Source organism: Lactuca serriola, chromosome 8, assembly GCF_051521515.1.
Source record: "Lactuca serriola cultivar US96UC23 chromosome 8, Lser_US96UC23_V15, whole genome shotgun sequence".
NCBI lineage: Eukaryota > Viridiplantae > Streptophyta > Magnoliopsida > Asterales > Asteraceae > Lactuca > Lactuca serriola.
This window is the reverse complement of record NC_136415.1, coordinates 50661789-50676689: the sequence shown is the minus strand read 5'-3', so window position 1 is coordinate 50676689 and position 14901 is coordinate 50661789. Positions and strand designations below refer to the sequence as shown.

Genomic DNA, 14901 nt, shown 5'->3' with positions numbered 1-14901 from the left:
GATTCTAACATTTTATGCAACTATCCTTTCGTAATGTCACTGCACCAAAGTCACAAAGACTAATGTTAATGATATTACAAAGTCCTTTATTGGAGATTGTTACAAGACAATTCCTTAGATATGATGTCTCTCACTCAAAGTACATTCCTTTGAACATCCTTTTGCATAAAGGTTTCTAATCTAGACATAGATTTTCAATATTCTATTCCCAATATGGATACATTTCCATATTTTTTCCATATGACAACTTATTCTTAATAGAATCTTATCTATTCCTAATAATGTCGATATGGTCCATCCAATATGAAAACATTTCCATATTTTCTAATACTATACTTCCAACTACTCACAAGCGACCAATCCTCGTCGAACTTTGGATTGTCCTTTGATAGTTGTTTAATTATTTTAGTCAAAACCAATTCTAGTCCCTTTTCCCTCTAAATGCGCTCGACATTTGGAAAATTTTAGAATGGTCAAATATCAAAACATTTGCAATCGATCCTATACCCGAAGCGTATGGGACACGATGCATAATGTTTTATTTGCTATGTTCTGAAAATTCGAATTGTGAAGAGGAATGTCGTAATCATAATCGAAATTTTAAGAACACACTATGTACCTTTGACTAAATTTTATTAACATTCCACAACCTAATCCTTTAGATTTGAAATGAAGCATAATATTTTCTCCCTTAATTATAGCAAAACAACTATTCCATCCTTACAACTTTGCAAAGAATGACTCTTGTTTTCTATAATTAATATTGCTAACTTTGCAATACTTGCCTTAATAATCATACAATCATAACATTTATTCTCCCACTATCATGATGATTATTATAAAACATAACATTTATGCTCCCACTAGCTTCGACATGTATTCATAAACATCTTACCTTTATAGAAAATCAATACTTATTGAATTTCTTAAGTTCATGTTTCTAATACTTAATGCTTTGATAATCTTTTATCAAGGCTTCTTGAACTTATACACCTTTGCCTTAGATAGTTCATATGTGTGTGTAAACAATTGCCAAACCTCACAATTCAAATTATGGAAAGGGATACCGTAACCATAATCGAATTCGAGAATGCAATTTTACAATCACTATCTTCTTAAAATCTCTCTTAGTGAAAGCATTCCCTCACAATCATTTTTATGAAGGAGGAAATCTCATGACACTTAGATTTAAACGGTGTATGTGTTCCTATCCATGTGAATTTGTCAAAACTAAATTTTACGACAAATTCAAACTCATATGGACCAAACTTTCTTAGTCTTGATTTCTTGTCTTTTGGTAGCACAGCTGCCCACCATGTCTTCCAAGTAGTTAAGCAGCTCACCTTTTCCTATCAATGTACTTTCCATTGATCAAGGTCCTTGCCTTTTATGCATTCAAATGAGAACTCATAGGACTCATATGCATAATTAACTCGATTGGATTGGCACAGAAACAAAATAATGTCAACACGATAGGTTGTAAACCTCAACTCGTGTGCTAGTGATGATCGATAAGGTTTATTTGATTTGTTCTTGAAACCTTTCAAGACCATTAAGGCTCCCACTGACTCCTTGACATATAAGATTCTTTTGTCAATAAACATTTCTTGACAAACAAATATTCAAGAGTTAGTGTAGTTTTTATCAAAAACACTTCATAAATTGGTCCTAGTCGGTCTTTGTCTTATTCAAGACATCACAACTTTCCACATTTGATGAATGTTGTAAACCTTTAATACTTTTCACTCATTGTCACAATCTTAACTTTAAAACTTGTTTTGGAACGAAGTATGATTGACTTTTTGATTTAACCATTTCTTCAATTCTTGATTCCTCTTCTTAAACATACAATTGTACTAAGAATCACATAGAGGATCAATTGAAATATGGTTCTTAATCATTAAGACCTATCATAAAGCATAAAAGCTACTCTCCCTTCTTCTTAGAATGGAGAAACTTTTATCTTTCAGCCTACTTGATTTTTCTTATTCGTTCTGCTATTGATCTAAACCCTTTAATCAATTCAGAATTACACTTAATCTTGTAAGTATAATCATATTTACTAAGCTTTTAGTAAATCATGACGAATATCTTTGTTACTCTTATGGTGAACTTGATCAGCACACAACTTTGTATACTCGATCTCCTAGTCCTTCACTTGACACTTTGTCAATGAATTAGTCTAATTTCCAAATATGAAATTTCTCATTCATCGTGCAACCAAGTTGCATGATTCCAAGTTTCTGTCCAATTGAAACTTGGGCGATGAGAAACTCTCCCTATTTGGTAAATTCTCGACATTTCCATAAACAACATAATTAAGAATCAACTCCATTATTGCTAATAATAGAAACATTTTAACATCAATTTTTCATACACGCCATTGTAAGGATAAATAAATAAAATTCAAAATCAAAATTTATTTTATTGCGGAAAAAAATTTGTCCTTACAATGCAACTTATTGAAAAACTTATGCTAATACATCTTTCTTAGCAATCTAACTCTAAGTAGTAGCTCAAGAATCTAATCTTCGAGAAATGCGATCGAAATCCATTCCTTCACGGTTAGATTCTGCTCACTTCTTCCCTTAAGCTTCCTTTCTTTTCTTCGATCCTACAAAACATCAATTGTAATCTTATCACATTATGTATTCAGGATCTAGAATGAAGCTTAGAAGAGTTGGTCAATGGATTTTACCTAAATTAGAGCCATACGTTTCGACTATCTTTTAGATCTCTTAGGTAAATAGGGCAGCTTCGTCTCCAATGCCCCTTCTCTTGGCAATAAAAGCAAATTGACTCTTTTGGAACAACACATGGAACTATTTTAGACATCGCCTTTCTCTTATGATCAAACATTTCGATCATTGCATGTCTTTCATTGCCATTGTCTATATCCATAGAGGTCTTGAAGGCAGATTCACCAATCAACTTTGCTTTTCTATTGTGCCAAACCATTACTGATTCAGCAGCAATAAGCATGTAGGTGAGTTCTATAAGGGTCACGTCGTGATTCATCATATAGTACTCTCTTACGAACTCACTATACGAGTTGGGAAGTGACTGAAGAACCCAATCAACAGCTATTTCCTCACATACAACGGATCCCAACATTCTTAGTCTATCAATGTGCGACTTCATCCCTAGGACGTGTGCACACACCGACTTTCCTTCTTTATGTTTACTTGCCAAAAGGGCTTGAGTGATATTGAACCTTTCAATTTTACAATCTTGTGGGTTAGGGAGAATAATTGGAGGAGGAGGAGGAAGTGAAGCATGATTTCTTGTTTCTCGATCGAATCGTGGAATATCATCTTCATGTGGAATGCTTGTTCCACGGGATTTGGGAAGACCATAGTTGTCGAACTTTGACATCTACAAAACGGGAGAAAACGAATTCAAGTTAGTTGATAGATTGAGTCCTTAGTAAATCACCCAAATGAAATACTAAGGCTAGGATCCAACACAATATTCTACAACTCGGGAGAGGGATGTCGTAACCCTAATTGCAGAATATTTCAAGGTAAGTGAATGACGATTCACTAATTTCCACCACGAAAAACGAAAAGGAATTTAAGTTTTAAATCTATGAAAACTCCTAGATCCTTTGAGATACATTGAACTTTCAATGGCATGTTTAAATCTCGATATGCCCCTCTTGTTTGTGACTGGGATGCCGAGGATCACAAAGCGGGTGTGAATAACCATGCAAATTTACATGGTGCCCTCACATGTTACAGTCACCTATTTGATGTGCCGGTAAACCACACACGCTCCACCGAACTATGACAAACATTGAGTCACCCTTTGCTACCTTTGCTTAGAACCATTTAGTGTGCCGGTTAACCACACACGCTCCACCAACGTCTTCGCAAGGGCACAAAGTGTAATTTCATGGAATTGCATCAATTCACTTTTGCCTAAGTAACTAAGATTGGGAATTTTTATGAAAACATTTAGTTACTTTAATAATTCATTATACTTATAATGGAAGGTTTCGTCCTATCCTACCCGTTCGGCTAACAACCCTCCACTGGTCAAGAGTGCGGTGGGTAAGAGTGGATACCCATTCAATCGCCATTTTATAGGCAATTTCCTTAAACACCCCTTATAGACCAGCTTCGTGAATGAGGCCTACTAACGGTAAGACTGACTTTTACTCATACATATATATAATGTTAGACTTTTAATGTTATATATAGTATAGGGTGTATTTTATACTTTCAAAATACTAGGTGGTCTAATTTAACAATTATACTTTTAATTCAATTAAATTGTAGACCTAAACTTTTATGGATTTATTAAACCTCTTTTAATTATACACCTTAATTAATTAATAAAACCATAAGGGTGTGATTTGAACTTTTTCAAAACTATGCTAGGGTTTTAGAATTTAACATTCCTAATTAAACTTGTAATCAACTTTTAAATTCCAAAACTTGAGGGCAAGTTTTGAAACATTTCAACACATTAGGGTTTAGAATTTAAATATACATCAAAATTAAACTATTTAATCAAAATTTAAATTCCAAAACTTGAGGGCAAGTTTTGAAACCTTTTTCAAATCATTAGGGTTGTAACTATTTAAATTTCAAAACAACAAAACTTTTGGGTTCAAATTTAAACTATAAAACCTAAAGGGAAAAATATGAAACTTTTCATAACAACAAGGATCAAATAACAAATAATTCAAATTAACATTTAATCATATAATTATCCATATTTGATTTATTTAATGATTTCTTGCAAAACAATTTATCAATTTACTCAAAATAATTAATCAATTATCTTATAAGGAAACAATTATCTTATTATTTGATAAATATCTTCAATTAGATCAGAATTATAGTCAAATATATCATATAATCGGATTAATATTGATCTAACATGATAAGGTAACTATCCATAAGCAAAAACAGCAAGAAATCCCGGAATACCCTCCATCTGACGAGCCGACTCGCCGAGTCAGGCATGGACTCGTCGAGTCACCTTGGACTCGGCGAGTTCATCTATGGACTCGGCGATTCCAGCCTCCAGAAACAAAAAATTCGAAATTTTCAAACATATCAAGCATCAATACAATAGAAACCAATCAAGGCTCTGATACCACCGATGGGTTTTGGTCATAAGACATCCTATGTGCTCATACAAACCCTAATGCTTGGATCTAGGTTTCTCTATTGTACATGCTTTGAATCCAAGACTATAAACCCTAATTCTAGCATATGGAAATCAATATTAACATATAATTAGGTTTAAAATATTACCTTGATTGTTATGTAGCAATAACAATCCCAATTCCTCCTTTGAATTGACTTTGGAAGGCTTAGAGTCACAAGTGTCACTCCTCTAATGGTTCACAAACACCATAATCAAGAGGATGAAAAGGAGAGAGGATGGAGGCTGCCAAAACCATGTGAAAACCCTAGAAGGTTACTTGTCCACGTTTTTGGTCCTTAAGGGATCTATATATAGTGAGGCAATTAGGGTTATCTAACAAGGAAACCCTAATTTGGATGCTTAAGCCCTAAGCAACCCATGGAGCCCTTTCCATAAGGCCTTGGACGATTTCATATGGGTTTCCCCCATAGAATTCGTCCACCTTATAATAAAAGGCAATCCATGGCCCAAATTGCAATTATCTTATAATTACAATTCCAGTCCCTTAAGTTTAATTAATCTCTTTTAGTCACAAAACTAATTACCAATTAATTATTGACTAATATTAATTAAACAATATGATTTCTCCTTTAATATATTATTCCCATAATATATTAATAAATCATATTTAATCCTTTCTCTCCATAATTCATCCTATCAAGTTGCTTTGGTGAAGGCAACCCAAAAGGACCATGCACCATCAGGTCAAGTACATACCAAAATAGTTATGGACTTAGACACTAATTCAACAGTATTTTGTCTGCTAGCTCGTCTTTTGTATGTATGGCGCACAAGAGATCCATTACCATTTTTTTGGCTCGAAAAAAATAGAAAACATACTTTTCTTGTATTTTTAATATACAATTTGTTGATATCATAAACTGTCAAAAATATCTGATCTACTTTTGTGCTTTGGTAAAAGGGATAAACAATTTCTTTGGTGGGTTTTGTGAAAGATACCACACGTCATTGTTTATTGTTTAGAAACAAAGAGACGAGACTATATTCAGCAAAACTCAACTAAAAAGATATGAGGGATGTACAAACATAACAGGTGTGGTTACAAACAAATGTTTCAACGGTTGAAGTTCTTCATAGAAAAATTCAACTAAAAAGAATTTTTGAGAAATATGAATTAAAAACATGATAAGACACATAAAATCTTCTTTCCTTCCCACTTACTAAACAAATCATTGAAACGTGAACGAAAAAGAGACCTGAGAATATTTTTTGCAAATATCCATGGAAATACTCAGGTGGAAAACTGAGTTTTTGATAATTTGAAGAGGTAAAAATTCATAAAACTTATTTCTTTCCCCAAACTTCTAAACAACTTAAGTAAGCTTGTAAACATAATCATAAACTAAATGGGGTTTTCTAAAAATATATGAACTGAAAGTGGGGTAAAAACCCATGAAAACTTCTTCTCTTTTTCTTCAAACTTCTAAAGAAAACACCAAATAAACAACAAGAATTTCTCTTCTTCTCAAACTTACTGAAAAACCCCAAGATATGGACAAAAACGGATCAGATGAGGTTTTCTTATCATGAAACTTTCATTTCTTTTTAGCTTATTCAACAAGCCATCAAATTTTGAACAAGAAAACAGATCTGAAAAAATATTTGTTTTTCTTCTTTAGGCTTCTAAAGAAATCACCAAATAAACAACTTGAATGAAGTTGTACACATAATTGCAAACTGAGGGTGGTTTCTTTGATAAAAACAACTAGATATAAGGTAAATAACCACAAAAAATTTCTCTTCTTCTCAAGTTGTTTGATAAAACACAAATATAAACAAATATGGGTTAAGAACACATAAGAGCCTCTTTTCCTCCCACTTATTGAAAAACCCATCAAAATATAGACGAAAATTAGATTTAATAAAGTCTTTTGTAAAACTTGAGAGTTGCTCAAATGAACTAAAACGAAACATCTCTAGATATTTGAGCAAAAAACGAGGCAGATCTGAACGAGAAAAACTCAACAGATCAAGAGATTTGAACGAAAAAGTAAGTTGATCAAAAGATCTGTACTAAAAACTAAGCAGATCAAGAGATCTGAACGAAAACACATCAGATCGAGAGATCTAAAAGATAGTGATGCATATCTTAACATATCTTGGCAACAACTAACGTATCTGGACAACTCTTGGCAAGAACCAAGCGGATCTGAACCAAATGATGCTAAAAATGAACGGATCTGAGCAAACCTGAGATGAAGCACAACAGATCTAAGAGAAAAAACGAGCTTAAAACCAACTGAGGCTTTTGCTACTTGCTCGAATCCGAGATGGCACCAAATGATGTGACATGGAACTCCGACCACCTGCGCTGGAGAGGATCTGCGAGGTCACAATAGAGAGATGCGTTAGAGCCGCCCTAGAAACCGTGCCTCGAGAGCAGACGGTTCTTCTTAGCTGGAGAGGGTCATTTTGGTGCTGGTGGTGGTGTATGGTGGCTGACGGCAGCGGGTGGCGGCTGAGCCACTTAGGGATGAGTCTTCCCTCATGGAGAGACACTATTCTATTTATAGGGGAGAATTAAGTTAGGCATTTGGCCAAGCCCATTTCAAGCCTAACTAGCAAGGAGTTGGGCAAGACCGTTCGGAGTCGTCGGGTGGGGCTGGTGGGCGCGCCCCAAGCAAGACTGGCGAACGCGCACCAGGAAAGCCCGGCAAGGGGGCGCCAGACAAGGGAGCGTCAGGTCGGGCCGACAGGAAAGTCCCCAGCAAAGCTGGCAATGGAGCGTCAGACAAGGCTGACACGTCAAAGCTGTCTAGGCCATGCTAATGGACCATAAACATTTCAATTTCATATTTTTCATAAAAATAAAATACTTTCTTTAAAGTGAATCAAACTAGTTAACCGTAAAGTTTTGCAATTGTTGTTTGGTTTATTTCATCAATGAAATAGCTTCCAATATATATCATCATGTTTCCAAAACATTTAACTTTCATCATGAATTTTGTTTGCTTTTGACCTCTTATCTTTTTCAAACATATTCGATATCCAACCAATAGAGATATAATGACAAGTTTATAAAAATAAAACGGAAGTGTCCCATAACATGAACAAGACAGAAAAACTCTCATTAATAATCCCACATGCATCAACATCATGCAAACCTATTCGTTTTATTGTGTCTTATTTCTAGGATTTCTTTTGATATTAGCAACTCTCTTTTATCATTCCTCGAGCATTTCATTATATAAACTTCTGAAAAGTCTCATTTAAATGTTGAATCAATTTGACTACTTCCAAGAAATCTTATTCACGACTTTTTTTCACTCATCATGACCAGTAACCTTTCACCATGTAGTTATTACTGAAATTCTAAATGACACATTTGTAAGGCTTTCACCATGTAGTTATTCTATCACGTGTGATCTCATAAATCTTGCCACATTCTACTTAGGGTTTTCTTGATGAAAGTTGGAATATATTAGAATGCGCAAAAAGCATTATTTCTATAATTAGAAAAACAAAAAAGTCCACTCTTCCCAGAGCAAAATACACCCTAAAAGTCGATATAACAGTTAGAACAATTGCTTTGAAAGAAGGATTCACCTTCCAAACACTATACTCTCCTATCTCCTTATTCCCACATACCACTTAATTAATGAACTCCTAACAAATAAATATTGTGTATGAATTAGTTTTACAAAATAAGGCCTGAATGCACCCATCATTTACTCATTTACCCTTTCATCTTCACTTGTATTTCAAGCCTTCTTCTTCAAGCCTCGAGTGACTCATTGCTTCATTCCATAAATCCCACATGATGTCATCAAATTTACAGATGTGTGTATGTATGGATGGATGCATTTTTAATAGAGCTCCAAAAGGCTTATAAAAAAGATGAACTTTGTGCTCTTCTTGTTGCCACTTCAAAAGCCGATTAAACCAACAAATTTGCAGAGAAAGAGCCATAAAGAATGTGATTTGTTTTTGTTTTGTTTTGTTTGTTAGTCTTCTTAATTGAAGAAATATGGAGACTTCAAAACCTCTTTTAGGTCAAAATCTCCCCTTTCTGGCAATGGAGGAAATTCCATATTTGGAAACGACTTCTGAAAACTCTCCAACAGCTGTCACAATGCCCTTTGATCAAAATCGAATCTTTTTTTATCCAAATTAATCTTTTATTCAAAAATAAAAAAACTTACATTTTCTAAGATTGGTGCCTCGTAAAGTTCAACAAATTTTTCTCTAAGAATCTTGTTCATCTGATCAACATCACAAGCATGTGTCCAAAACGAATCATGCACTCCTGAAATTGGATTTTAATTTATATATTTTTAATGGAAAAAAAATTATATAGTATGTAATAATAATGATTTTGAACCTGCAAAACTTAAGCCAGCTTCTTTACAAGCAATGGCTGTCATCATCATGTGGGACCCATCAAGAGAGTGGACAAAGTTAGGAGGAAAGGCTGTTCTTTGTCTTTTCACCATCACCTGTGATAATAAAAAATAATAATAATAATAAAAAGGTTATTTCTTGCATTTAGCATGATAAAGAAAAGATTACGGATATAACCTTATCGGTTTCTCGTTGTAGTGTCAAAACTTGAAGAGATGTCTTAATCTACACATTTCAAAAAGTTTTGGTTCGTATTAGCAAAAAAGCCAAAATACAGGGACTTGACTTGACAATTTGACATACTAAAAGAACTCACAAGATGCCTTCCTAACTTGCGGTATGGTTGAACAACAGGAAGTCCAAGAGGAGTTGTCCATTGTACTGGATTGTTTTTCACTGCTATAACCTGTCAAATTTTATAAAAATCAATAAATGCAAGTATAATCTTATCTTATAAAAATATAAAAATTTATACCTTTGCACAATCACCAAGCCAACTCATAATACTTCTTGCAGATTCAAACATTTCCCCCAAAGCAGTTAAAGTTGTCTACAACAAAAAAGAAATACAGAATTTGCATCAAATATTTACTCATATTAAATTTAGCAAAATGGAAGTAGAAAAAGTAGATTTTGATATATTGTTACTTTTGCAGCATAACAAGCAGCAGCAAACAACTCAGCATCATCTTCAATGGAACAACGTTCCTTTAATCTTCTTTTAATTTGGTCACGTGCACCAATATATGTCACACCATACACTGATGTCATCACTGTTTGCTTAACTAACTTTCTGTCCACCTGTCCAAGTGTCCATGTCATCATTCATCCATCAAGATTATTTATTATTTGGGAATTGGGAATATTCTTTAAAAGAATCAAATACTTAAAGAAATTTATATACCTGGTCAACTAATATGCGTGCATGTTTGGCATTTGGATCGGTTGTGGGGTCGCCTTCTGCATCTCTCTTCATAATCTCAATCACTCTGCTCACATCACATCAAAGTACATTTTTTAATGCAAATTTATTTTAATTTTTATACGAATTTTGGTTGATTAATAAAAAGAGGTAGTATTATAACCTGGAAGCAATCCCAGAGTAGACATCAGCTGGCTTTTCTCCTTCAACAAGATTAACAGCAGCTGCTCCTAACTAAATATATATGTTAAAAAAAATTCCATGTGTAAGAAATATTAAATTAAAAAATAACAATAAAAGATCTTAAACTATTAACATACTTACCCTGTCTCTTCCAAGTGCAGCATAATGTTGTAAGCCATTACACGAACCATCCTAAAAAAAATTCAAACAAAAGATAAATGTAAATAAATTATAGATGCATTATATGTTTTAACATTATAACTAATCAATATGACACTATTTTGGTAAGTTAAGTCCCAAACAGACATGACATGACATGACATGATATAACAGAATTGGTTGTATGATTATATCCCTCCCACTAAGGCACTCACAGACTGACAAGACATGACATGACATGATATAGCAGAATAAGTTTGTAACCCACTAAGGCACATACATTGACATGACATGACATGACAAAATGTGATAAGACAAATGATTTTTAGTGTCACTTTGTGAAAGAGTAAAGAAAATGTGGCAAGTTGCTTAAAGTAGTAGACACACTCACACACCTGGTGGATAGGTATGTGGGAAATGGCGGTTTCAGGGGAAGAACTTCTTAGAGCTTCGGAAAGATTCATACATGTCGCCAGGCATTGAAAAGGGTCTTCTGCACCCAACCACCATCTCTTTCCTTCAAGAGGTCGATCTGAAGAATCAAATATTTCATCCAAATGTTTCTCTGCAAACATCATTCGACCCTCGTGGGACAACTTATCCACACCACCACCATATACATTCGCTAGATGTATCTTCAACCATCGTAAGCCTGATGATGATGACAAATGTCTACTTGTTAGTGCATAATTTTTACCAATATATATATATATATATATATATATATATATATATATATATATATATATATATATATATATATATATATATAACTTTGGTCGGTTAACGAGTAGAGATTTGTCATCATTACCAGATTCTCCAAGAGGTCGACCATCAGCAAACTCAAGAACACCTCGACATAAATCAGAGCCCAAATGATTTAAATAAGGGTGCATAGGGTATGCACGACCACGAAAATCAAGATTGTGGGGGTAGTAGAAAGCTTCCTCATCCTTCATTTTTCTAGCAACCTACTCTTGCAGTATAAATATTAGAATATAATCGGATATGTGATCTAACAATTTTATACAATATAAATACATACAAAAGAAAACACTTACGGCTAATTTCAATTCAATATCACATCTCTGTGAATGCCTTTCTCGGTTTTCTTTTTTAGTGGTTTTAACTTTCCATTTCCATTTTTTAATTTCAATTTCATCATCTGTGTCTGGCTCTTCGGGTAGAGGAACCTATGAAAGATAACAACTATAAATCATAACAAAACATAAAATTTATCGAATTTTTAGTATCTTTAATGAAAAAAGACATGTTCTTGATACTTAATACTTATAAAAAAAAAAAAAAAAAAAAAAAAAAACCTTACATCATCACGATCAACTAAGTCAGCTAGACGTCCTCCACTAGCCCAAATTCTATCTATAACACCAAGAACTTTCCTATTTACCCTCCATTTTGTGGCACCAAGTGTATTAAGTGCCTGAAATGTATAAAAATAAAAATCAGAAAATGAATGTAGAGAGGAAAAAGGGTATTTTATAATTTTATTACACACCCCAAAAACTGGTTCCAATTGCTTCTTTGGTGTTTTTTTAACTACATCACGCTGTTGTTTAGCTCCATGTGTGCGCATTATATAGGATGGTAGAAACAAGTAGGCTCCTCTGTTGTATCTGTCAAAGAAAGGGCAAAAATGGAAAAACATATATGTTACTCTTTTATAATGATGACCCACTTGATTACAATTCTTGTATCTTTAATTTTAAAGATATTAAACAAAACCTAACCTAATCTTCAAGGTTATTCTATTCCTAAACTAAACAACACTAAATCAAACATCATATCAAAGTCTTAAGGATCAAAAAAAAAAAAAAAAAAAAAACCTAAATGCATACCCAGTCCAATTCACTGGAGGAAGAAGCATTGGCATATATGGAATCACCATGTGCATAGCCTGATTTCAAGATCCAAATAAGAAAATCTTTCATATTAGAACAAATATAAACAAGGAAGAAATGAATATATTATATATGCAAAAAAAAATACTTACACTTTTCTCAAGTCCTTTTCGAACAAGAGGATCACATTCAATAACTCCATATCTTCTGCTTCCTCTCCTATATATATAAGATTAACAATCAGCAATGCATCATCAATACATAAAAAAGGTCAAATAGTAAAAACTAAAAAGTAAAAAATCAAAAATGAGGCCATACTTACGGTGTTTCCACAGTTTTAAGAGTGTGTACAAATGCAGGCCTAATATCAGGAGGACAGTCTTCACATTGGTCAACAGGAGGTTGTATATAAGCAGTTTCCATTAACAACTGGATTAAACGAGAACCAACCTGAAAAAAGCAACATTCACTGTTGAAGATTATCATAATTACCATTTTGCCATCAGGGTTCATTTACAAACCTTAACTTGAGCATCCTGACCCCATGGCTTCAACTGATCTTGTTGTTTCACAATGTGCCTTACTTGCTGCAACTTTTTCTTTTTAACTAAATTGGTTACTTTCTTCCTCAATTTCTGTAATTGTTGCTCGTTGTTTACAGCTTCTGAATCATCATCAGGGCTCTCATTTAATGAAGCCTTTCGTTTGGATTTCTCCATGAATCTGTGTATTCTCGCCTGATTTTCATATCAGAAAGAACGAACACTTGAATCTTTGGATGTTGTAAAAAGGGAAGAAAAAAAAATGTAATTTTTGCTGCAACTAACCTCGTGTTCAACAGCTTCACCGATATGTAGAGCGGCCTGAACCACCCTAGCGCCACCCTGACCTCCGCCAGTCATCAACAGACCCATTAACTTGTGCATTGTAATTATCGTCATCATATCAGCAGGTAACTGGTCGAATTGTGGAGCATAAGCTCCTCTATTCCTACCTTCCCTGCATAAATCCTGCTCTGAAGCAATGGCGTTCTTCAATGGCTCAAACCAACCAAGAAATAAGGATTTCACATAAGGCAGATTGGGAGCGAGTTTCTGTTCACACATGTCGACTAAAAGTTCCTGATACTCTTTTGCTGCGTTCTCCCATGCTTCTGTCTCTATCTTTATCTGTCGTCTCCTGAGTGCAATGTACTTCCCTTGCCCAATTCCGTTGACTAATCTCGGCTGCTTTTTGTGATCGGAGCTATTAGATTTCGTTTCCACTGCTTTGATTTCTTTATTCAAATGGTGTACCATTTCACGAATTTCATCGCTGTCTTCTTCTTCTGTCGAAACAATCTCCTCAGCTGCGGCGGAACTGGCATAGCCCTTATAAGACCGATGTAATAAACCGAAAGAAACCCCTAAATTTGTGAAACCGGAATCACCCAAGACGTTGGTTCGCCGGAAACCCCGTTCTCCATACGAAGGATGTCGATAAGGGTGAAGCTCTAACTGTCTAGGTTTTTCAAACAAGTGGGTATCTCTAAAATTAGATTTATCGGCGAATGATTTCAGCTTCTTGACAGAAGCACGGTTACATACGCTTCTCCACATGCTAGAGTGGAGTGATTTATTTGCAGAAAAATTAATGGGTTTCTAACTATGTACACGGTTGATACAATTTGCAGAGAGATAGATCGAACTAATACCAGGATTTTAAGAACTCTCTGATTGTTTGGTAAGATGGATGCGAAGGGGTGAATCTAGGAGTGGCGATGAAAGAATCTGACAAAATTTGAGGATTTGTGTAGGAGGCAAAGTGATGAAGAGTGGCCGCCTTAAACCCTTGCTAAACCTATTCCTGTTTTTGCCTGAATTACGAAAAGATATTTTATTCTTTTTTTTTCTTTTTTTCTTCCCTGTAAGTTGTATGTAGCAACTAAAGAGATGAAAACGACACATTAGACTCATGCATAGGCTTAAACCCTTGCTAAACCTATTCCTGTTCAGGGGCGACTCTCACCCAAGACATGGTGTTTTTTTTCACAATGCGACATTGTGTAATACAAGGATTCCACATTGTCGTTAAGGATCGGTACAAACAGTGTCGATTTCATCAAGCTACACCTCTCGACTCTCACGTAAGGTTTGCACAGGCTTTCCTCATAGAGTAAGCCAACATCACACCAATTCACCTATATTTAGGTGAACCATGAGTCGAATTGGTCATCTAGAATAATTATTCGACTGACTTTCATCGTAGAGTCAACAT

The 14901-nt window shown here is 34.5% G+C and overlaps 1 protein-coding gene across 1 annotated transcript; it reads right to left on the bottom strand.

The window, feature by feature from the left end:
- Window positions 1–8608: 8608 nt before the first annotated feature.
- On the bottom strand, window positions 8609–14516 carry LOC145065775 (DNA-directed RNA polymerase 1, mitochondrial-like). Its single transcript, XM_079012847.1, has 20 exons — window positions 13473–14516; window positions 13167–13382; window positions 12968–13095; window positions 12798–12864; window positions 12643–12701; window positions 12303–12420; window positions 12114–12227; window positions 11848–11979; window positions 11598–11757; window positions 11182–11438; window positions 10769–10819; window positions 10608–10678; window positions 10427–10511; window positions 10171–10323; window positions 9998–10072; window positions 9839–9928; window positions 9700–9747; window positions 9503–9617; window positions 9324–9427; window positions 8609–9245 (listed from the first exon to the last, which is right to left on the bottom strand). Exons 1-20 carry the CDS (start codon window positions 14241–14243, stop codon window positions 9135–9137), a joined length of 2925 nt encoding a protein of 974 aa, XP_078868973.1. The 5' UTR covers window positions 14244–14516; the 3' UTR covers window positions 8609–9134.
- Window positions 14517–14901: the final 385 nt, after the last annotated feature.